This window comes from Perna viridis, chromosome 4 (assembly GCF_037379345.1).
Source record: "Perna viridis isolate PV_CMFRI_1.1 ecotype Kerala chromosome 4, ASM3737934v1, whole genome shotgun sequence".
Classification (NCBI taxonomy): Eukaryota; Metazoa; Mollusca; class Bivalvia; order Mytilida; family Mytilidae; genus Perna; species Perna viridis.
This window is the reverse complement of record NC_142448.1, coordinates 27,532,014-27,558,655: the sequence shown is the minus strand read 5'-3', so window position 1 is coordinate 27,558,655 and position 26,642 is coordinate 27,532,014. Positions and strand designations below refer to the sequence as shown.

The following is a 26,642-nucleotide window of genomic DNA, read 5'->3' as shown; positions in this document are numbered from 1 at the left end:
TGTAGTGTTGACTTTTATCTTGTAGCAACATAACCCTGTTCCAGAAGACTGTTTGTTAGAATTTTAGTAATTTGACATTATAATAACAACTAAAAAGAATTAAATTCATCAGAAAAAGTTGCTACATTTATAAATTATCGAAAGTATTGTATTTTAAGAGCTGTGAACTATGCCCACGAGAATATGGTTATAGCTCCATTTTAGAGACAATAACACACCATCCAGTTATGAATCTATTTCTACCATCACATTTATTTGCATCGCATTTTTTACACTAGAATTATACTTTGTTGGATACTTGAAAAGGGTTTTTTGAGAATCTGTAATGATAAATGCATGACAGCTCTACATTTACGTGTTGTGAACACATTTTTAAGCAGATAGATCGTGAAAACCATTGAACTATGCACTTCATTCATAATCAAAATTTTTTTTGGTTGTCGTTGTTTGGAAAATTTTCGGTAAGATTTATCGTTCTGGCGGATAATTTCACATGACCATGAAAATATCAATGTATTATTCCGTATTTGTAAGTCGTTTTAGATTTTCAGCATGGAGAGAATACATTGATTTGTAGTGGATGGCTTGCACTCACATTTAGATTTGAATACTGCGCTTCATTAATTGCACCTGCACCTGCACCGGTGCACCTGGTCCATGCTCCCAGTTTTTAGTGGAGTCCGAGTTGCTCATTTACTTTTGTTACTTTGTATCTATGATTTTAGTTACTTTATGGTCTTTGCTGTGTATGTTTGTTTTCCATGTCTGGTCTTTGTCCCTGGATTACATTCTTTTGATTACCGCTATAACCTTGGTTCCCTTGATTACTCTTGCATAAGAGGAGTGTACTCCTTTAGGAATTTGCAATTCGATTCGAAGAGTGATCTGACAGTTTTGGTTTTCAAATGAAGTACGGCTAGATTATTTATGTTCATTACTCTGTATATTATAATTTGGAGGCTAGAATATATATATATATATATATATATAAAATGTCATGGTCATGACATTTACTTACAAAAATCTAACACCCCCTACGAATCAATTGGCTGTCCCCTTAGCTCAGTAATTGGTACAGTTGTCATGGTCCCGGGTTCTATCCCAAGCTGGTATTGTCATACATTGTGTAAAATGCACCACGTTCTCCTTTTACATACATACCACCCTACTTTTACTGACAGTTAACCCTAGGTGTTATCTTTCAAATGCGTTTTATTTTCCACTTCTTAAGTATTTATTCAACATGAATCCAGAATAAATAGAGAAATTAAATTTTTAATTTGAAAACGAAGCAGTCGTCCATATAATGTTTTATGAATCTATAAACCGCCTGATTCGTAAAGAAAACAAGCAACGATAAAATTAAAATCGGTATGTCTGATACAAATATATATCAAAAAATCTAGTTTGTAAATTTGGAGGATAAAATTAAAACATAATATATTCACCTGGACAATGGGTTATACGACAGTCGGTACACCGTGTTAATAAAATTTATCGATTCATCGACTTTTAAAAAAAAAAATAGTTGAAGAATGACACTACATGATTCATTATTTTTTCCTGTGTCAAATATGTAATAATGTCAAAATTCGAAATGAATGGTGTGTCCATACTTGTCAAAACAGTTCAGGGTCCGACCTTTGTGCTCGTATCAAGTTGTGCCCTTCAAATCATTTATTTTTCTTTGTTGTCTGAAAGTTACAGTTACAGGTTCTTTACTGGAGGGATTGATTTCCCAGTGTTCTATAGCCACACAGTAGTATGGTTGCGTTTATTGAGGGGGTTTATGACCCATCCGTACAAGAATATAAGGAAATTTTATTGCTGAATTTTTGCGCGAAAAAAAAAACAAAACCGTACATTCCTAACGTTTGATTCCCAAAGTTGCAATCCATATAAAATTATGGTAGAGTTAAAAGTCAAATAACGACACATAGACACATGAATGACAAAAATTGTCATACACTATTGGCATTAGGGCGAAATATTTCATTTCTAGCAAAGTATCATGTTGCAAGCGCAGCGGACAACTTGGAAATATTTGACAGACATCCGAAATCGACAAAATAAGATTGAGGCAACTAAAAAGCTCAATTGAAAGACTGATATTTAGATATAAACTTATAAATAATTCAGAATTGTGTAAGTATGGATGGAGCCAAAAATGATTGGTCTTCATGCATTTTAAACACAATGCGAGATGTTCAGTAATATACATGGCAGCGTGCTAAGTGTTGAAAAAAACTTTGCAAAACGTAAAAAACGGAATATAATATAATAGAACACAATGGAACCAATTATCAACATTATGTATTCTTACTATAATGGTTAACATCGACTTAGGGAGCAACCATTTGGTTCCTATGATAAAAATTTTGTGTCCTGGATTTTTTATCAGTATATTTACTGACCTGACTTTTTACTTTTTACTCTAATCCGTGCCATGGTTTTACCCTATTATTCATCTTGGATTTTTTTACCATACATCATCGTCCTCCCTTTTACTTCAAATTTGATCCCAACCCCATCCCCCATATAAATCAAATGATTGTTCCCTAACTCACAGAGTGGATGTTAAAATCATATGCAACTTTCATACTGAAAACTCAAGTTATACAAGTTATGTCGGTACTTGACATAAAGAACAAGACATTTCAATTGTCTGAATAAATTGGTTCTATTTTGGATATGAACTTCACATTTTGTTTTATAAACATTTTCTTAATGTTCTTCTTCTTAAAGAACTCTTGAGATTTACTGCGTAAATCAATGGAGAGAATCAAGTGATACATTCATAACTTTGCTTTCAAAGATAAATGCTATTCAACAACATACTGCACAGCGCAGACGATAAATGCCAAAATTAGAGCATTGAAGGTCTGTAATGCATTATTCTCAAGTGAAATGTATACTACATGCAACAAATATATTTGGTTAATTTAAAATTGTTCAACTTTGATACTTTACGTGAATTCACCTTAAGGGCTGCTTTACATTTAAGTTTTCAATGGTTATTTTTCCTGCGTCGCCAAAGGTGAAAACAGTCTAGTAGACGATCGACTCTATCTCTCTTTCTCGCGTAGAGGGTACCTACTTTGTGTGATCTATAACTCAAAAATATTAAATCAATATCACTTAAACTTTGCACAGTGTTTATACACATATTGAAGATGTGCAACTCCTATTATGCAGTAGGGCTCCGCCACAGGAGGCTAAATTTCCCGACCCTATTTCTAGTGGCAATCAAAATTTGTCGACCCCCCATTGTCCTTGTGTCCCATCCCTTTTTCATTTCAGCATCATTTCATGTTCATTTTATCATCAATTGCATGTTCATCGTATGAATATAGCTGGAATATTGCTGCTCTGACGTTAAACCCCAACAAACAAACAAACAATCCTATTATGCAGAAATTTGACGTTTTTTTCAAAATTTAAAGCATGTTGACTCCAATCATTTAAGTCGTCTATCCTATCATTAGTACATTATATAAGGCAATGTGTAACCAACACTGTACTTTCTTAACTTGTTTAATGTTAATTTACATATTAAGATATCTACTAACACAGGTACTCATGTTTGGGTCTTGTTTATCATATGAATTGATTATTTATGAAAAAAATCAATCGTAAGTACAATATACTTTTTTTTTAAACCTAGTAAAATTTTACGTTATTTAGAGTTAATTAATCATTTGAAAAAAAATTAAACGTGTTTCATTAACATGTATTAAGTACTTGTAGGCCTCGTTTATTTTTTTACCTGTTATAACTCATATATTTTCAAACGCCGTTTTTTTTCGCCTCCATATATTTCGAATCTCCAAGGTTCCCACTGATGAATAAAAAACAATTCTATTTCTTATTCTAACTTTTCATGGTTAGATACGTGACAAAGTAGTAATGTTTATTTTCAACATTTCATTTAGGCTTGTCCTTTGCAACAGTGCAATGTAATCGAAGAGGACAGACATCTCAAATACAAATATTGCGATTACTGTCATAATTATTATGTAATTCTAGAAAAAAGAACTCTGAATAGCGATGTGATCAACTTAAATAACAAAACAAATTATAGTATCCCGGGGATAAAAGTATGTGCATAGGATTTCAGGTATGGCGCCAGTTTTTTAGATCTGACGTTATAAACAATAAAAAAAGACAGATGGGTCAACATCATTAACTGAATATAAATATGCATGGCGATGTTTTATACTGGTATAATTGAAATTAATATCTGAAGATTTTACTTTTATTCTTTTAAGTTTTATTGATAGAAATATAACCCTACATGTTCAGGTTTAGATATTGTGGGCCAAGTATCACCACATATATCGATATACATTGTATACTGAAATATTTAGCAAGTGTTGGTTTAATGTCCTGTGAGGTTAACTTCTGTATAAATTTAGTTTGTATTCAACTTAGAACATCGACAACACTGCTGTTGTCAAAGATTTGATTTTGTATAGTAAACTTACATCCCCTTAACAAGGACCCGTGCAGGTCCGGGTGTCAAAAGAATAGACTTGCAGCAGCGCTAAGCTTGTCGTAAAAAGCGACTAAATAGTGTTCAGAACCCTAGCCGGGGGCTAGGGCGCTCTGTCCACAAAGCAACTGGGTTGTGTTCCCCAGGTGGTGGAATGGAGTACCCCTGGCATGTTACATGCTGGAGTTGTCAGGTTATAGTACGGAAAACCTGACCGCAAACCATAGTGGTACACCGTGTTGGGAAAGATGCCACGTTCCTGGCAGTTAAAAAACCCTACTGTGGTATTTTTGCGGAGTAGGAACCATAGGGCTCCGCCACAAGAGGCTAAATTGCCCGACCCTACCCACCTCTCCCTATTTCCAGTGGCAATCAAAATTTCTCGACCCCATTATCCTTGTGTCTCAACCAATTTTTCATTTCATTATCATTTCATGTTCATTTTATCATCCACTTCATGTTCATCGCCTGAATATAGCTGTAACATTGCTGCTCGGGCGTTAAACCCTAACAGACAAACAAACAAACCCTTTAATAAGATCCGGAAATCCACATTTGTTTTGCATATTCCAGGTCAATAACATATTATCTCATTGTCCAAGTTTTATGCAAAGGGAAATAAAGAAACAAAAATCTGAATGGTAAACAAAAGATAAATTCTTGACAAGGAAAATAGACACAACCAACACAGATAATGAATAACACATACAAAGAAACAAAAGTAAAGTAAATGGGCAACCTGGACTCCCCTAAAAAACTTGAAACATAAACCAGGTGCACCTGTATGGTAAGTTTTCACCGCTTTTCTAGAAACATCCACTAGATACTCATAAAATGTCTCGTCCGGGATAGATGAAAGAAGAAAGGAAAAATATGACACGATGAACAAATCGGACTCATAGTTCAGAATAGGAAAAAAATGTGCCGGGGTTCTTGGAAGCTCTATTTCGCCGGTATTTTTGGTGTATTCTTATAGTGGCAATATCCGGCTACCTCATTGCTGTTACTACCTTTGGTTCTTAATGTTGCTTATTTCGTCCCTCTCTGTTTTCCGTGTTTAATTTTTAGATAAGATTTTTGATATATCAATTCTCTCATAAACATAGCGATACTGTCTAAATTTCAAGAACTGTAAAATCATTTCAAAATAGTTTTTATTGTTTTATGTACAATATTAAGACAATATTATAATAAGCTAGTTATGCTGTCGTCATTCGAAGTAAACAAGACTTCATTGGTTCAACTATAAATCGAACTTTATTCAATATAGTTCGGGAAATATCAATTAACTTTTCTGGTGGAGAAAAACTAAATCTCAAAGGAAACATCATTGTTATAATCTATATACGTTAGATGATGTAGATTAGCATATAGAGATGAAAGTTGACATTTAAGAACATAATTATGGGATACAACTGCTATCTCCTATAATTGAGAAGAAATAATACTATTGTCTGTCACTGAACATCGTGTCAACATCGATGCTAATATCTCTTGATCTGTAATTGAATCGTACTTAGGGAATTACTTTTGGGCAATTTCATTTGAATAAGAGACATTGTCATAAAATTTGACATTGTCATGACATATAACGGTGTTGCTACTCGGAATAATAGTCTTGAGAAAGACATGTGTATCCGTTATCTTTAATGTATGAACTGTGTATCTCGTTAGTAATGTGAACAATGTTTTTGATTTTTGACCAATAAATATTTTTTCTAGTCAAATCCGGTCCAAACTAAGACTTGGTTCTTAATGAAAGATTGATTGATTGATTGTTGGGGTTTAACCCCGAGCAGCAATATTTCAGCTATATTCAGGCGATGAACATGAAGTGGACGATAAAATGAACATGAAATGATAATGAAATGAAAAATTGGTTGGGACACAAGGATAATAGGGTCGACAAATTTTGATTGCCTCTGGAAATAGGGAGGGGTTGGTAGGGTCGGACAATTCAGCCTCCTGTTGCGGAGCCCTATGGTTCCCACTCCGGGAGAATACCACAGTAGGGTTCTTTAATGTGAAAGGAACATAGCATCTTTCCATACACGGTGCACCACTATGGTTTGAGGTCAGGTTTTCCGTATTATGGCTTGACGACCCCAGCATGCAACACGGAAGGGGTACCCCATTCCACTACCTGGGGCACACAACCCAGTTGCTCTGTAGGCAGAGCGCCCTAGCCCCCGGCTAGGGTTCTGAGCACTATTTAGTCGCCTTTTACGACCAGCTTAGCGCTGCTGCAGGCCTATTCTTTTGACACCCGGACCTGCACCTGGCCTTAATGAAAGAATAGTCAGGGGAACCAAGGTTATTGTTTGTTTGTTTGTTGGGGTTTAACGTCCGAGCAGCAATATTTCAGCTATATTCAGACGATGAACATGAAATTGATGATAAAATGAACATGAAATAATGATGAAATGAAAAAGGGATGGGACACAAGGACAATAGGGTCGACAAATTTTGATTGCCACTGGAAATAGGGAGAGGTGGGTAGGGTCGGACAATTCAGCCTCCTGTGGCGGAGCCCTATGGTTCCTACTCCGGAAGAATACCACAGTAGGGTTCTTTCACGTGCGAGGAACGTGACATCTTTCCCAACACGGTGCACCACTATGGTTTGAGGTCAGGTTTTCCGTATTATAGCCTGACAACCCCAGCATGTAACACGCCAGGGGTACCCCATTCCACCACCTGGGTCATACATCCCAGTTGCTCTGTGGGCAGAGCGCCCTAGCCCCCGGCTAGGGTTCTGAGCACTATTTAGTCGCCTTTTACGACAAGCTTAGCGCTGCTGCAGGCCTATTCTTTTAATACCCGGACCTGCACGGGTAGGAACCAAGGACATAGTGGTAATCAAAAGAATGTAATTCAGGGACAAAGACCAGACATGGATCACAGACATACACAACAAAGAACATAAAGTAACTAAAATCATACATACAAAAAAACAAAAGTAAATGAGCAACTCGGACTCCACTAAAAACTGGGAGCATGGACCAGGTGCACCGGTAGGGTAAGCGTCCTCTGCTTTTCTAGAAACACCCGCTGAGTTGCTCATAAAAAGTCAAGTCCGGGGTAGACAAACGAGGAAAGGAAAACTATGACCCGTTGAATAAATCAGTTTTCATGATGCTGATGGATACACCATAACGATCCACGAGTTCATGATGACGAACATAAAACTTCTGTAAAAACGTATTTAGTTATGGATTATTTGAATCAAGAACTATGAACCACATGATGTTACTTCCATCACAGTACCAAATCTATTTATACATTTGTTACCAAAATAGAACCCACCAATCAGACAGCTATCCACAGCTAAAATTGAATTACATTGTCTATAGAATATTACAAACGGCAAGTAATAGTTGCATGTCTGAATGATTGACGAGTGGATTATCATAATTTATTTGAATGGTCCACAAATTAAACTAGTAGATTTGTTCGTTTAATCAGTTTTTTTTTTCATGTATTAAAGATTTTCTGACTTTGTTCAGGTTTGATATAGAACAATATGTTAATTTCAGTCAATACACAGCTTAAATTGTTCACGTGAAAATTTCTTATGAATTTCACGCGATGTTTAGGTTCACTTGAATTGAATTTCACTTAACTCTGTGACAAATTACTTGCTCAAATCGGGTAAAATGACTTAAAATTAGTATTACTTAATTATATTGTTTGTTTGAGATAATTCAACAAAATAAATAAAACTGGTTAGGACCGGGGAATCTTTTCTCGTGTAATAGTATGACAAATATATATGTTTTAATTAGTTACCTAATTCCGTATTTTTTTTCGTGGCAATAGGTTCAGCATAAAATTATTAGAAAAAGAAGAATGAAATGGTTCGTTACAGTTATATGTTAAAGTCGTTATACGTTATGTAATATTCAAATGTTTAGGTTTTGTAAAAATCAAGGACAAGCGAGGCAATAACCTTGTATAACAAGTAAAAGAATATAGAAATAGTGTGTCTTAATGGTGAAAGTCATGGTGACGTACTAGGAAAAAATATGGAAGAGATACAAAAGGAGAAGGAACATTCAGGGATTTTATTCGCCTAAAATAGAACTTTTAAATAATCTGCAAATGTTGGAAGCGTTCATTGTGAATTGAATATATAACAACTGAAAAAACATAAAAAAAATGATGCTTCAAAATAACAAATGAATTGCTTGAAGTGTACCCACATTCAGAAACCTTATTGAATTTTTTAGATATATATTTTACTATGTTCGAAGAAATTTAATGTTATTACAAGGGAGTTGATATTATTTGACCATAATCATGGCCTAATACTCTTAACCTTTTAGAAGAAATGACACACAATAAGATTTAACCAAAATTCCTTAAAATGCCCTGTCTTTACATGTACATATTTATATAAAAGGTGACGATTGTTTGTTAGGGTTTAACGTCCGAGCAGCAATATTTCAGCTATATTCAGACAATGAACATGAAATGAAAAAAAAAGGATGGGTCACAAGGATAATAGGGTCGACAAATTTTGATTGCCACTGGAAAAAAGGGGGATGGGTAAGGTCGGGCAATTTAGCCTCCTATGGCGGAGCGCAAAGGTTCCTACTCCTATCGAATACCACAGCAGGGTTCTTTAACGTGCGAGGAACGTGGCATCTTTCCCAACACGGTGCACCACTATGGTTTGCGGTCAGGTTTTCCGTATTATAGCCTGACAACCCCAGCATGTAACACGCCAGGGGTACCCCATTCCACCACCTGGGGCACACATCCCAGTTGCTCTGTGGGCAGAGCGCCTAGCCCCGGGCTAGATTTCTGAGCACTATTTAGTCGCCTTATACGACAAGCTTAGCGCTGCTGCAGGCCTATTCTTTTAACACCCGGACCTGCACGGGGCTAAAAGGTGACGATACCAAATCGAAGTTATGCTTGTACACAACGACAACTGTGCATTGCTTATGTCAAGAAATTAATTGTCTGTAGATTTAACTTGTACATTTCGCATACTGTTATTTTCATCTTTAAATGGACGCGTCTATTCCACAAAGTTCAAGACTTATTTTGAAACTCGGTGCCCGGTGACTATTTATGCTACTCGTTTGTGTTGAAATTTACCGGAAATTATAAAGAGTAATGGAAACCGGACATTTAGCGCTATAAAACCTGGATTAATCCACCTTTCGAATTGGATATTCCTGTACAAATCAGGACTATTGCGGTTGCTTCCTACTTTCAAGTTATATTTACAGATTTTCGTTTTGACTAGTCCTCATGACAGAAAATATCGCAATAAGTGCGATAGAGCGAGAAGTACACAATTTTATTTATTTATTTTTTTTTTTTTTTTTTGGTTTTGTTTTTTGTTTTTTGTTTTTGTTTTTAATGCTTGTCCACGAAAAGTGATACTTTGCTGGACTCGTTTCCAATAGACTTGTAACAGACATTGAAAACTTATCCCAAAGAACGGATGCAAATTTGCACAGTTGTTTTAAATTTGATTGAAGAGATTGTGTTTTATCTAAAGCATTGTTTTATTTATCTAATTATCGTCCTCTCATCCACGCAGAAGACATGTGATTGCAATTAATAAAAAACGCTGTGTACAGTTACATTTAAGTTCCCTTTACTTACATCATCATATCGATAATGGCATAAGAGGAAAGCTTAGTGCACTCGATTTTATGAAAATTCGACAATTCGGATATTAATTTGAATGGGTTATTGACCTAAAAGGGAAACAATTGAAAGCGACTAAGTCATTCGACAGCTTACAGGAATTGTGTAAGTGATTAAGTCGTACGACAGCTTATAGAAATTGTGAAAGTGATGAAGTCGTACGAAAGCCCATAGGAATTGTGAAAGTGATAAAGTCGTAGGACAGCTTATAGCTTTTAATTAAGTTTTTGCCTTCTTTTAACAGGTGAGCGAATCAGGTTCTCAACAGCCTCTAGTTTTATTTAAAAAGCTATTAATGCATTGTTACCTTGAGGTAGCTTACGCTGTTACCATTAGATATCTTCGGTAGTACTCTCATATCGTTAAGAATGGCACACACACACACAAGTCTAAAAGAAGTGAAATTTGATTAAAAAACGAAGACAGATGGTTATATGATTTACGTGTCATTACTGACACATTACATAATCTTTAATTTGAGAGAAAATATTACGCATTGCTTATTTTGTACTTAAATCAGACATCTCAAAATTATTTTGACAAGAGTGTTAATACTTTTTGAATATTATGTGTTCAAGTAGAGGTTCTATGCAGTGCAAAATAATCTCGTGTTTGCACAGAACGCCGTAATTAGAATAACGATTAAGATAAAATTATGAAGGTAAAAAACACTATCAAAATAAAAAATACAACAAATCACTTATTTCATCAGATACAAATCAATCATATAAATATTGCAAATTTCGGTCACGTGTTTCGTGGAGTATTCTCTCAATTTGGAATCATATACAAGAAGTATTCAATTCAAAAGTATCGTAAAAGTCAAATTTAGCACGACAAAGTCTACTAATTTATGTAAAAAGCTACATTATTGTAGCCTTATGTTTAATATATGAAGCCTAAGTATTTTAAGGTAAATGTATTATAATTTTGTGTAACGGCGAATTTAGAACTGTGTGGGTGAATTCGCCCGGGTACCTACGTTCCATCAGCAGTGGCTAATTGATCTAGTGGTTTCTAAATATAAAAATATCAATCATTTCAGAAAGGTAAATAAAAACACCGAAGTTTCAATGAAAATAGGCCAAATCTATGATAATTAAAATCTTATAAAGATAAACAACAAGAAACACAAAACAAAATTTGTTATTACCTGGGAAAATGTAAACACATGAATATTTTGAAAGAGAAATCAAGGGAACCAAGTTTCTAGCGGGATTCAAAAGAAGGTAATCCAGAGACAAAGACCAGACATGGGAAACAGACAAACACAACAAAAACATAAAATAACCAAAATAACACATACAAAGTAACAAAAGTAAATGAGCAATACGGACTCCACTAAAAACTTGGAGCATGGACCAGGTGCACTGGTAGGGTAAGCCTCCTTCGCTTCTCTAGAAATACCCGCCAAGATGCTCATAAAAAGTGAAATCAAAATTCTAATTTATCGTTCTTGTACTTGTATAAAAGCATGTTCAAAAGTATACGAATACTTGTTATGAAATTGTCAAACGAAAAGTGACGTCAGATGAAATAATACTTGTATTTTGATTGAGATAAGGTGATGTAAACAGGATATAAAGAATCTTAAACAAGTACTTCTTTCTCTTCTAGCGATATTTATATACATGTTTACTAAGTACAACTGTATAGAGATTGACATATGGACGCCCGCTGTGTTTGTTGTTTTCATTCAATCTAAATGTATAATACAAAAATGTAGTCAAAACCGATTTAATCATGTTTACATTGCAGAAGTGAGTGAAATCAACCAATATAAGTATTTTCCTGGAATTTTGGTATATAGCTCTATTGTTTGTTCATTATATCTTCTTTCACTCTATAATTGCTCCCTCGTTTACCCCAAATTAATTGCCTGAAACGTCAACGTTATGTTATTGAAAGTAGTAATATTTAATTAATTTAAATTGAGATTTTTTATTCAATTTTGTCAGTTTTTTCCTGATTTTTTCCCAAACAAACGAATATACACGCTACCGACTGTAGTCTCATTAAAGCTTACAGTATACATATGCATTTTGTTGTGCATGAGTTAATGTGAGTTCTTTTTCTCTCTTTCATTCACCATTTCTTCTTTCCTTTTTATCCATGTGTTTTGGTTTTAGATACTTTATTTCATCTTTTATCATTAGAGCTACTATCTATGGCAATTATATGTTTTTAATGATGATTGATAATATGTAATAATTCCGCAGTATTTGTTTTTCACTTTTGTGGAAACATGTTCATATAAGATGATATATATTCATATTTAGTCATTTAGTCCAACTTAAAGCTGAATCTGTCATTTAGATGCTTGTGAAAGGTAAGACACTGTTGACAGTGATCTTTGTATGTAGTGTATGATTCATCACTGCATAGGTCTTTGCATTACGGCTAAATTCCCCTACATCTCTGATTTTAAAACACTTTTATGTTGTGACGCTTAGTATGTCAAGCACGTCAGAAGATGTGTTACGGCCGTCAGTCATACAAAAGTGTTTATATACAAACACACACTTTACTTACACGAGAAGTAACTTAATACAAACTCTTCATTTTGGAAAAACCATGAACTGTAGATTTAATGTTAAAACAATTTTGCTATCTCGCACTTGGTTAGAAGGTTCACTTTGGGAGATAGACATCTTAGTTGCCAATTGTTTGTGATTTGAGTCTGTGATTCTTACTTAGTTTATTTGAACAAGAACAGGTTACGAAATTTTGTTTGTATTTTCCATGAATAACTAATACAAGGCTAAATGGTAACCTCGGTGAAAGCATGATCCAAAATACAAACAGCTTTCAATTTATTTCTGTAGTGCGCATTAATAGGAAAATAAAAGTAAAATAAATGAATGTTGTTCATAGTGGCGCCAATAAAAAAGATAAATTGACAGAATTTCTTAAGAAACCTTAAATTGTTTACCTTTTTTTCATATCAATGTCTAGTTAAAACTCATATTGTGTTTACCTTTGACCTTTCAACACTTTTGGTTGAACAACAAAGATTATCTTTAAAATTTTAATTTCGCGGTCAGTAATCATCATTTCCTCCTTTTTAAAATTATAAAATGCAAAACAGTTTAAATGTTTAAATTTGAATTTAAATCACCAGTTCATCAACATAGTAAAGCTTGGAAAAAGTAAAACGATGTTACAATAAATGATTATATATTCGTGTACAGATTTGTAAGGATTGGTTTCAACCCGGCTGTATTTTATTATTAGTTTCATTTATCTGATAGAGAGTGCGTTATCTTTAATGGACTCTATTGCAAAAGTCCATTTAGAAGTATTAGTGGTAGACTAAGTCGACAAATGAGAAGGTTTATGTTGATTTGTCGTGTCAAATAGAGTGCACCGAGATACAGATATGGGCAAATGCCTTGCCAATCTCAATAAGAACACTGTAACCGTCCGTTATTCGGTAAACATTCTAGAGCACTTGAGCTTTGATTCTTTAGTGAATATTGATTTTAATGGGTAGTTTCTTAAAACATGAAAACTTTTTTTTATTGTTAGTCAATGCCAAATATCGTACAACGTAGGTCACTATAAATGTAAGTAACATTTTTATCCACGGTACGGATAAGTCCATTATTTGAGTTGTCCATTTACATGTCAACGGTGGATAGTGATTATCAGGAATCTTTTTTAAAAACTTGACACTGATAAAAGTTTATCGGAAAATAATCTTTGTAAAGTTTTATTCTTTAATACTTGAAATTCACTTGAAATACATATAATAAACAATTAATTTCCTAAATATCAATGTGAAGTACTTTGTACTTTTAAAATATTTGGAGAAAATCTACCTGGTATACTTTTTATCATTTGAAATATATGTAATAAACAATTAGTTTCCTGAATATCAATTTGAAAAACTTACAATTTGTGAGAAAAATCTACTTTTTTATCAAAGCCTTCATATCGATCTATAGTGTATTAAAGTTAGCACTGTGTTGTTACACACTCTTACACCTCTGGTTACATTCCACAGTTTGGTATTTTTAAATTTATGGACGTCAGTAGAAGGTTCTATTCACACTTTTTGACATCATTCTTATTAATTAGACCATTGAATACATCATTGTCAATATTCAAAATGACACTTTTTAGAAACATCAGTAATCGCCAAAGACTACCACGGTAAAAGTACACTAAGCTGGAAAAAGAGCATTGCCAGATGATGTTTTTGTACATGAAGTAGGCCTTATCTTAGGAATTGAATAACAAATCGGATTGTCAGTATATTTTTAGTTGAGCTATTGTACGAGCTTAAATATTTTCTTTTGTGTATTTTAGAAGTTTTCCTTCATAGCAAGTAGTACGTCTGCAAAACAAACTTTGTCAAATAGAGCCATTGTGCTTTGAGTTATCGTTCTAACGTATTTGAAACTTGAAAATTCACAATTTTTGTTACTAAGTTGTAAACTAAGTACAAATTAATGCTAGTTGCTTATTCCTTGGATTTGAAATCATATGTTGAGAGATCTGTTTTATGAATGTGTAAGGTTGTAGAGTTGTATTGTAGATTCTGGTTGACTTTAACCATCCATTTCATATATTGACTTTAAATGATACAGATAATTTTTTTCAGTACTTTGATTTTTACACGAATTTTGCTCTTTTTTTCAGATGAAAACTGTAAAGACCACAATCTGTTTCCTTCGGAGATAGAATTGTACAACGATCACACATCAGATATGAAAATTTTAGGTAAGAAGTCACAGTAGTGATATATCACTTTTTATAATATAGATATATACACTTGTCATCAAGACGGCTTTTGTCTTGGGTTTCTCTGCTAGTTTCACGTCATTATATATGGCATAAAACGTTTTCGTTGGTGTCTTTATAATGGCCATTGGTTAGGACAAATCGGTAAATGAGGAAAATTGTATATAGAATGTCACCATTCATTAATTACACTGTTATGCACTTTTTAAAGTGAGTGAAGGATTTTTTTTAAATTGAAATATTCCAGAAATGTGTTTGCGAGATGCTACCTCTCGTGTTTGGCAAGGTTTTGGTTTTGTAATTTGTTTTTATATTTTTATTACTGCTTTGCGTTTTTCACTGAAATTCCACTATACATTTGTAATCAAATGCAGTTCAGGTGCTTGAAAACAGTTTGATAGATAAACAAATACGACGAAAAAGCATCTGATTGTTAGTATAAATGGAAGCATTTTTACAGTTTATCCTCATACATGCCGATCAATTTTACTTTTAAACCATAAAGCACTTTGAACGTCTTCTTCCGTGTAATAAAAGAAAAGTTACCCATAAAACTGTAATTAATGGATTCAATATTACGTAAAAAAGCAGTCTACTTTCGCCTGCTGTCTGATTACAGAAGATTCTTGAAGTGTTTTTAATGTTACCTATCGAAAGGTAATACCTTCCTCTGTCTGGTACTGAGCAGCGTAACTAGTATATACCTGATAACATTCTGTATGGGTTAAGTAGCACAGCTAGTTCACAGCCAGCCTAAATATCAGTTTATCTACTTGGGCGAATTTTGTAAAACAAGCAACGTTTCCAATGCAAAGTACATTGTAGTTTAGAATCTGTAATAATTTCGCATATATCATGATAAATCATCCATTGAAATACCTGTGTATAGGGGTCATTTTGACGAAAGGACACACGTTTTCTTACCACAAGAAAAGGACTGGGTTCTTTTAAAATCTACGTCTATGCATTAAATTACATTGGGTAAGGGACACAACTCTTAAAAGTCATTAGAACGTTTGTTTTCAGCATTTTACATCAATCTCATGTAAGCATCTAAGTAACTTGGACTGATTTCATTCTGTTTCATATGAAAACTTGATAGGCTTTAGTGAAAGTGAATATGATACAAACATATGACAGATTTCAAGAGTTATGCCTTATCCTAGGTCTACTTCCTTAAATTGTAAATTTTTTGCTCTGTTTCAAGTCGGTTTAAAAGGTCGTGCGTTTAAACATTGATTGCTTTTATAAAATATTAGAATCCATAAGTCTCCGCGATGCGATGAATTGTGTATTGATTTTGGAACATTTTTGCAAACTGGTTCACACTGGCGACCAAAATATACACAATGATAAACGTTTTATTAAAGAAAAAAATACTTTTAGGGGTTCTATATCCTTAATTAATTCTTCTAGATTTCGAATATTGGACCTAATCTTTATAAGGTATATCTTCAGTGTCATTTTCTGAAGTTTTTTTTTATTATTTTGTCAAACCTAAGTAGTTGTAGGTAATACATGTTGCTCCCTTGATCATAAGAAGGCAAACTTGTCTTCCCTATCAAATATTCAGAGTTGTATGTACCTTGAATGTTTGAGTTAACATTTACCAAGTTCAAGTTTCATTTATATTTTTTGTTTATATTTTTCTGTTATTCATATTATATTTATCTTCTCGTTTCATATAAGGTTTTGTAGTCTTTTTTATATTTTATTGTTGATAAAGTTCTGCTATTAATATGAACATTAGATAGCAACCAATTGCTATGAAATTTTAATCTTGCCTTTATCGCTGAACCAGTAGTTAGTTTGGATGAATCAATTAAAATGTGAAAAAAACTGTGTTGCCTTGCCACTCTCTAGAAATATTTAGTGTGTTCACGTAGAAGCATGGTTAATTTATTATTACATCCTACTTACTTCAATAACGCCAAGTATGTAATGCTGTTACACACAATCTGAAGAGACAGAAATATATTATTTATAAATAATTACGTCTTCAACAATTTATACCGCTAGATTATTCTTCTTTATCTTGTAAGTTGTATAGCTATTTTTTATATTTCATCAAAACTAATCGGTCAAACTGATTATCAATAATTTATCGGTCACAAATCGTATGATAATTGATTAATTATCTCGACACTTATTGATCAAATTCCCTATAGAGTTTGGTCGATGATTTTAATGAGTAAAAAGTGATCGATCTTTATTGATAAGTGATCGGTTACAATATCGAATTGTTATTTTGTAGTCAGGTATAGTTCAACATGGCTGTAAAATATTCTTCTTGTCAATTTTAATGCAGTTTAATCAATAAGTTAACTTACTTCAAAGATTTTTTTCACAGTTATCATTAATTGATCATACTTCGATCAGACATTTTTAATCAAAATCATCGATCAAAATTTTTGGAGTGTGATCGACAAATGTTCGATTAACAGAGTTAATCAATCAATTACCATTCGATTTGTGACCGATGAGTGATTAAAATGATCAGTTTGATCGACTAGTTATATCATGTTATATATCTCTGAAATAGTTGTACAGTAGACCTGCTACAAGTCTCTCTGTAATATATATTTTATTTTATTAAATATCATTACTTTCAAATATTCATTCACTATCCAACTCACGAATTTTCTTTGTACTTACACATTGACGCAAATATTTTGCCTGTGTTTTATTTGATTAACTTGAAAGCTTGTAAAAGTCGTTTGGTATATTCACTCTACGACACTGATATACAGTTGTAACATACAGATTATAAAGATTTGTATATGTGCCAATTCATTAGCTGAATTCCTGTAGCAATTAGTTGTTTCTTTTAGAGGTAAATAAGAGGACAAGAAGAAGCTCATTCACTTTAGGGTTTTATGAATAGATTAACCAATGTGTGTAGTCTGTTTTCCTACACAAGACACATCATTATAGTGTTGATGTCGTAGAAGCAGAATCATTTATTCTATATGTAACACCAAGAAATGCATAAGGAATAAGATTAAGACATATGTTATTAAAGACAAGAAATACACCATGAATAAGATTTAGACATGTTTTATATTACATTACTTGTCCATTTCTATCATTTAAACCGTTTTCTGTATCATTACTTATGCATAAGGAAACTTTTTTACATGATCTTCACGTGAATTGGAATATAAAATATGTGATAGGTTTGGCGTGAAATTTATCTGAATAGAACCCTTCAGAGTTATAGAAAATATTTATAAATCCTTGATTTCTTTCAAGAAAAAAACACGTGGCACGCAATTTCAAATTTTGGATACAGTTATTTCGAACGCAATTTCAAATTTTCTATACAGTTTTTATGAACGCCACTAAGTTATCAGTATTTGGCCAATCGGGAAACAGAATTGCGATCAGGTGATTTGCGTTTCCGTAGAAGAGCGTCCTTAATGTCAAAGGGTAATAAGCGAAACTATACCGACTGCATCGGAAAAATACAGAAAAACCTTTGTTATCGAAAAGTACAACTTTCTCTTTTATCGAATTTGTTTATCTTATGTATATTTCGATGAACTTTATTATATTTTTTCAGATTACATGCGTACAGGTACCGCTTTTGGAATAATAGCTGTCATAGTAATGGTGATAGGTCATATGTTTGCATTTTATGCCTTAAGACGACCTCGTTACATCGTGAAAAGATTGACAGCTTTGATTCATTTTATGACAGGTAAAATACAAACACTTACAATATATTAACACTTTTTGCATGCGGTTTAATGAATGTTACTCTGAAACAAAAGTACACACTATGCTTCATATGGAGGTATATAGGAATTCCGAATAAAGGCATGTTGCATATATATAAATGAAAAAAACCTTGCAGCTGCTGACTGCAAACGCCACTTATCAGTATTTGGCCAATCGGGAAACGTAATTGCGATCAGGTGATTTGCATAGAAGAGCGTCCTTAATGTCAAAGGGTAAAAAGCAAAACTATACCGACTGCGTCGGAATAAATTGTATGAAAATGCCTAGAACTTATACGAGAATAAACCCATAATTACGACAAATGTCATTGGATAGATTTGAAGTGATTGTTTTTTCTAACGATATGCTGCCAAAATTTTAAGAATATCAAAAACAAAAAAGAGTTTTTAAACCGAAATAAATTGTGATTAGTTCTTTATAAAACTAATATAGTCTATTTTTTTAATACTGGTTGTTGATAAATTCTATTTTGCTGGAATGCGAAAAAAGACAAAGCCGCTGGCAAACACTTATAAAATTCAGAAAATATCGTAAAAACAAAAAAAATATCTGTAGTAATCTATCATTTGAATTAAACATAATGACCCCAAATCGATCTTAGACAATTCATCCTCTGACAGTTTGTATCTGCTGGTGGTATCAGTAATTAAAGATTCAGACCAATAAATAATAAAGACACCATTGATCCCGGAATTCCTACGACATTTGTGATCGAGCTTTTCCGTCTAAATTATAAATCACTACGACCAAAAGAAAACCTTTAAGAAAACTTAAGTAAAAGATTTTCATATAAAGAATAATGGTATTCCTGTGAGGCTTTTATTGCTTATAGAACCTTATTTGTGTCTTTGGAGAAATCCAATGAAAGATTATATTTTGTATACTACGGGAAAATAAAGCTAATGTTTCAATGAACTTCTCAATAGTTGTATTTTATCTCATAATGAAGAAAAGGTTACTGTATAAGCTTGATATATTTTTAGCTATAGGGATTATATTTCTAGATTAAAATCAATACATTCGTTCTTTGTATATTTGTTGCTCTACCAACGGATAATATTTCATAATTTTATAAAGTCTCGTGGCTTTTAGGAATATTTTTTGTAATTAGGAAGTAATATGAATGGCTAAAATTATAATTTATCATGCAGCTATGGAATATGCAGTTAAAATATATTGCTTATCTTTAAAAGATTCGTTTAAGCTTAGACAACCAACACGGCCAGTTCAGTTTATAAGCAATAAGATGGATGATTTCATATTACTATTTTTACCTTGGTCTTTGTAGTTTTGATACGTTAATAAAAAGTTAATAAATTTCTTTTACATAATATAATTTTCTCAGACATTTATCATTATTTCTTGTTTTTCAGCTGCATGCGTTTTGGTTGAGAACGAAGTGTTTATAAGAAGAACAGAGTATGCAAGACTAAAACTTCCTGTTCGCCTTCCGAAAGAGGCAGATTATTCATACGGCTATTCATTTGTGTTGTCATGGATTTCTTTCGTATTTTTTCTTGGTGCAGGATTGGTGTTTTTGTTTACATCTCACAAAAAGAAAGCTGATAATCTAACGGATCCGATGGATAATCTAGAAATTGACGAACCGATTGCTATCAGACGATGAAACAATATCCGGTATTCCCAATTTCCGGATCTATTCACATGCGGCATTGTTAAGTCAAGATATACAGATTATTGAATGTGATAAAGCAGTCTTCATTGCTTAAAAAGATTATTTTATATAGACCCATTTCGATTGCACATGTTCGTCCGAAAACCTGAATGAGAAGTAATAACACTGAGGAAATAGGAAAAAGAAAAGCTTTGGAAAGTTTTTTTTTCTTGTATTGAAAAACTATTCTATCAAAATATACAAGTATATATCTTTGTCACGCTCAATCTTTTCTACCTTTGGTTCGTGAAATGCTCAACGCTTATTTCCCTTGATGTTGCACAAACTTCGCAGAACGTAATTCATAAATTCTGATCTTTTATGTGATCATAATTACTTGTACATGTGATTATTTTTCAAATCAATTTAATTTTATTGCAGGACAGACCATTGCTTAAAAAGATTATTTTATATAGACCCATTTCGATTGCACATGTTCGTCCGAAAACCTGAATGAGAAGTAATAACACTGAGGAAATAGGAAAAAGAAAAGCTTTGGAAAGTTTTTTTTTCTTGTATTGAAAAACTATTCTATCAAAATATACAAGTATATATCTTTGTCACGCTCAATCTTTTCTACCTTTGGTTCGTGAAATGCTCAACGCTTATTTCCCTTGATGTTGCACAAACTTCGCAGAACGTAATTCATAAATTCTGATCTTTTATGTGATCATAATTACTTGTACATGTGATTATTTTTCAAATCAATTTAATTTTATTGCAGGACAGACCACAAATAGAAAAAAAAAAGTGTTCTTGAGTGAATACTTCATTGATTTTAATGTGTTGCTTGAATAATCGAAATACAAGAAGGTGCTCGCTCTTCCATAGTGACATGTAGTAAATACCAGGTCTCTCTCTCTCTCTCTCTTTAACTTATTTATCTGAAGTACTTTTGATGCTTATACTGAAATCATTCTAAAAAAAACATTGTAATTCATATACTCTTATTTGAATATTTATTATTTCGTTAGTATTGGATATATTGTATTGAATTTATTGTTACAAAATATTATATGTAATTTATTGCATTATTAATGTTGTTAAAGACATATTGCAAATATTGAATTAAATTGGTAGATTCTTCGACAATTAAAGTTATTAAGAAATGGATACATGTATTTATCCCTTTCGGTTTTAAACAATTCAAATAATCAAAACATTAAAAATATGTGTAATATGAATACAATACAGCCATTGATTTGAATTCCTTATTAACATTTATACATTAGGAAACCAGGGAATATGAAGTTAAACGTATTGGTATTACAGTGTTTTGTTTTTTGGTTTTTTTTTAAGATATATAATTTTTTTGCAACTTGAATCTTTCCCTTAAACTTTTTATTTACTAGAAACGATTTAAATGTTGTTGTTTTTAAATTTATTGTGTATTCCATGTATAATGTTTCTTGTGTTGCAACAGCAGGTGGTGTCAGTATTTTACAGTTAACTGTACATATTTTGCCTGTTATTACACTCGTTTTATGTATTGTTCTATTTTTACCACTTTCACCAATTTTTACCATTTTTACAATAAATTGCGAATTAAACCATATTTAAAAAAGAGTTCTTATTACCTTATTCATTAACTTTTTGTGATGTGGAATCCTTTGAACTATGAAATATTATATAGCTTACAATCCCTTGATATATCATTATTTTTGATGCAATAAACACTTCAAAAGCAATACTTTAATTCGACATATTTGTTATTACAATCTCATTTATTATTTAAATTAAAAAAAAATATAAATTATAATAAATAAAAAGAGGAAAAAACGTATTTCCAACACAACCTTTTCAACACTATGCAACATTTAACTTGTACCCATTTAAAAAACAACTTTACCAAAATATTCCTTCAATGTTGTGGATGACTGTAATATAAGTAATTACTTTTCTGTTGCACTCGCGTCTACAAATGTGACATATCTAAGTCAATGTGCCATCAACAGGCCTTGTGCATTTTTCTAGTAAAATTTCGTACATTTTACATCTGTAAATACAGAAGAAAAAGATTGATGACATAGACCGAAAAAATCTGCCTGTTTTAACATTTTTATTGTTGTTTTTTTACACAAAAAAAAAAGTTTTATAATGGTTTGGTGCTGTCGTTGGTCGTTCACACTCCGTTTGATAACTTGAAAACTAGTTGGTAAGTCGTTATTACACTTCTAAAGAAAATATCCAAACTACAAGGAGATTGTTATGAATTAAAAGGGTAATGTTTCAAACTGTTTTGAAATTTAGGCAAAAAAAACAAAAAACAACAAAACAACAAAAAAAACAAGCAAGTTATTAATTTTATTTATATCACCAAAGTTTTTATGTATCTCTTTGATATTGGTTTTGACTAGAACCATCTAGGAGTCAGGATCTGAAAGGGCCCAAAAAGAGCAATATTTTTTTCATAAATAATGCCATCAGTAAACGAATGCTTTAATTATTCTTGTGGTTGTAACCCTTACTTTTTAGAAAAAGGGATTATATTGAGACTAGAAGTCACTTTCTACTGTCAGTTCTGATAACCTTTCTGATCAGCTAATCAAAATTTATCTTTTGTGATTTTGAAACTTGGTTGAATGGGAAAAATCTGTACAAAAACTTAAGGTAGGCTGGGATTGATTTTAGGGTTGTTTTCATATCCATGTAGGAATAAGGCAAAAATTGGGTTAAAACAAACATTTCCTGGTGTTTAAAAAATCCAGGGTGTCGAATTTGATGGGTTGTCTATCCGGTAAAAGGTGAAATTTAATTTGACATTTCTTGTGTAATATGTGATATTGTTTATTGTCAATCAACATGGTTTCTTTGTTATGGTGATATAAACGCAGGTAAAACATACTCTTTACTTAGAAGCTAATTCGATATTATCTTCGCTTTACAAAAACCTCATGTAAAGCAAACAGTTTCAGATCAATGTGGGAAATGTAGAGTCAATCAAGCTCCAAAGCAGCGTTTGACGTTCGAAATTCACTATAGACGCTGGAGACAGCTCTCTCGGAACATGCAAGAAATGTGAATGAGTTAACGCGACGTTATACGATTGTCAAACGTCGTTTGATTTGAATAATGTCCGAGAATTTCCAAAGGTCTGTCTGCCTGCAGCGGTAAGTAAGAGAGGAGACAAACGACTCCCGCTGCGCGGATCTTGAAACTCCATATGTTCAAGTTGTTAGTATGAAGCGGGAAGTCTACAAATAAAGTGAAGAAACATCTCACGTGTCAAAATGTTTCAACCGTCATATATCATCTATGAATGTTATATTCCATGTACAAAACAGAACAAGGTGTATCGATTATTTCTTAAATTTACGATAGGGTTTTTTTTCTGCTTACCTTTTTCAAAATATATATTTTATCCAATTTATTAACTTTCTATCTTTAAAGTTGTCTTCCCTACAGAAAACCTCTTACACTATGAACACAAAGATGTTCCAAATTAATTTTATGTTAACCATATCAGTCTCCGATCTAATGAAACTTAGAAAATGAAGAAAACAAGGAAATACAGATATTTCATTCAAAACAAAAACAGATCAATTTCTCAAACATACACTGCTGGTGAGTCTCGTTGACTCATCATTAATGTCATTGTACTGCTTTTCTAAGTATAAATATTTTTAAAATCAAATATTTTTAAACAGGGATTCTTCTGTATTCTGCTATACCAAAAGGTTAGTGACCATTTGTTTTCCAATAGATTACCAATATATTTTTATTTATTTAGAGCTCAGTAATTTTTGGAAGCTTCTTGAAACGCCCTTGGAACGCTTTAGAACGTGATTTTGATCCTTGTCAATCTTGTTAACCTTATAAAGCTCAAAGTTTATAATCCAAGTTTCAGATGTTTTCTCTCTTTTATCATGCCAGACATTGCATGCACATCAATTAAAGTCTAATGTAACAAGAAAGCGGATCACCTTGCTGGTAGTCTGATTAAATTTGGGTGGATGGCGGGTGGATTTTGTTTGCTTTTGCATTTTGTTCATTCTTTCCTTTTTCTTTTCGTTTATTTTGCTATGTCGAGACCCTTGGATTTTTTTAGTTTTGTATTTCTCTTTAACCCTTGACGAATCTTGACGTTTTAAGTTAAAACACGGGAAAACGATTACACATGAAATTGTTTGGACATTAAAAGTCCAAAGAAAGATAACCCATACACATTGTATATACCATGTATATACGTAGCTCAACCGCGAATGTCCTAAAATATTGAATTTGAGTAACATCAAAATCTACTCCAGTGTGAAAAGAAAACAATTAAAAACATTCAAAACTAGAAAGACTGTGTGTAGACCTCACTACATGATACCCCGCTCTATATCCCAGTAATATTATGGTCAGGTATAACAAAATCGTCATACGATGTAAATCCCGGCTGAAATCGAATTTCTCCATATGACATCCCTTCATGGAGAATGTGCCAAAATATCAAGTATGATAAGTAGTTGAGAAGAAAATAAGCATTATAAACCTATGGTATTTATATAACAAACACTTATTCTTCATAGAATTAGGGGGAAAAGTGCATCTACCAACGAGTTAAAAAATGTTTCGTATATAAAGTAAAAAAACTCATTTCGCCGAATTATGACAAAATACCGTAATCTAGTTTCAATATATATGCTTTCCAAAAGTTTTTTTCTTATTGCTGAGTTGTATTCAACATTATAGGATTTCACATTGTTTTTTTTCTAGAATTTATTGATGTGTAAAATCGAACCATTCACTCACAAATAAAAGGCTGAAGCGTCTTTACATAAATAAAACATATGAAAGAATGTTAGTTATCATTAAGTTGTCAATATTTTTGTTGAATGAATGGTATTTGCATTTGTGATAAATCTTTTTCTCTGCATATTATTAGAGTAAAATGTTACTTTGTCCTAACCTGAAATGGACTTATCATGTTTTTTTTAAAGCTTTACAAAATATAGGTGATGATTCTTAAATATCATGCAAATTATCAGTGATATGTCATGTTAGCTGATTCAGATTTTCTTACTAATATATATCAACTGATCAAAATCAGGTCGTGATAATAGACTAATATATAGTAATGTGTTTGTTCAAATAATCTGTGGGTGAACCACATAGAGTGTGTAGCTTTCAACACCTATAATATGAGGCAGGTGTGACCTCTAAGATTACAAAGTTGAAAACATTGAAATTTAAAAAAAAAAACAAACAAACAAAAATCATGTCTTTTTCAATCTTACATCAACTAGGATTTTTTTTCTTTATAATTGAACAAAACTTTAGGATGTGAGCTAAAACAGATCAGCACTTTGTCTGTTAAAATACAAAACTAGTAACGATCCTTAGTCTGTATTACATGTTAACTTCCTGTCAGACTGAAATTGGGCTCTATGTGCTTCTTAGGCCGAGGATAAATTCGTATTATATAACACCTACTTGAAATATTACTTCAATTATATGATTTTGTCTCTACTGATAAGGACATAAATACGAATTGCTCACTATCCAGATGTTGTACCAATTCAAGTTTTCGATATGAACCCTGTAGCCATATCTTTTAGATATAACATTACCGTTATGATGACTTCGGCCAACTGAGCCTAATTGTCCTGTTTTGTATGCATGTCGTACCTTTGTTTCACGGAGAGTGGTTAGATAATTGAAACTAAGCTGTCAGACAAATGACTTTATAAAACCTGTTAAGAAGTCGTAATGGCAACGGGGAATTGTGAACAACCAATTGCACGTCAATGACTTAGCCAGTTATTGAACTCTTGATGTATTTAATCTATAATCTATATAACAAGGAAATCAAGGGAATCAGGATTCGACAGGTGATCAACAGAATATAATCCAAGGATGACGGTTAGATATGGACACGTATACACACAGCAAAGAAACTAATGCAAATGAGCAACACGGAGGCTTCTGAATAAATTATTCAATCAATCATAACGCCACAAGAACTATACAAATAGTTAGAGACATATAATGTAAATTCTACTACACTTTATTTTGTTCTCAAATTCACATAACACGTACAAATTGAGTTTCTAAGAAATTATAAATACTTAGGAAAGTTAGGCCTTAAGAGTAGTTGAATTTTCCAAAATCAAGTTTTCTAAATTTTGCTCAATTTTTTCTTTCGCACTTTTCTTCATTTTATTGACCTTGTTGCTCTGCTGCTTGTACCTAGCAATATCCCACTTTGATTTCAGTGCCGATTTTCTATACCGATTTCGTGTCCGTATTTCTCTTCTAATTTCACTGTTGAAACAGGATTTATCTCTTTTGCGTATTGTTATGAGCTTTGTCTGTGTACAATCTTTTACAATCTCA

General features: G+C 32.6%; 1 protein-coding gene across 1 annotated transcript in view; it reads left to right on the top strand.

Moving 5' to 3' along the window:
- LOC148619570 (transmembrane protein 114-like) overlaps nucleotides 1-21,876 on the top strand; it is a 43,830-nt gene extending 21,954 nt beyond the window's left edge. The window contains exons 2-4 of the mRNA XM_088579636.1: nucleotides 14,804-14,884; nucleotides 18,468-18,605; nucleotides 20,020-21,876. Coding sequence (XP_088435762.1) covers nucleotides 14,804-14,884; nucleotides 18,468-18,605; nucleotides 20,020-20,273 — 473 coding nt within the window. The 3' untranslated portion in view covers nucleotides 20,274-21,876. The remainder of the gene's footprint in view (nucleotides 1-14,803; nucleotides 14,885-18,467; nucleotides 18,606-20,019) is intronic.
- The last annotated feature ends 4,766 nt before the right edge of the window (nucleotides 21,877-26,642 follow it).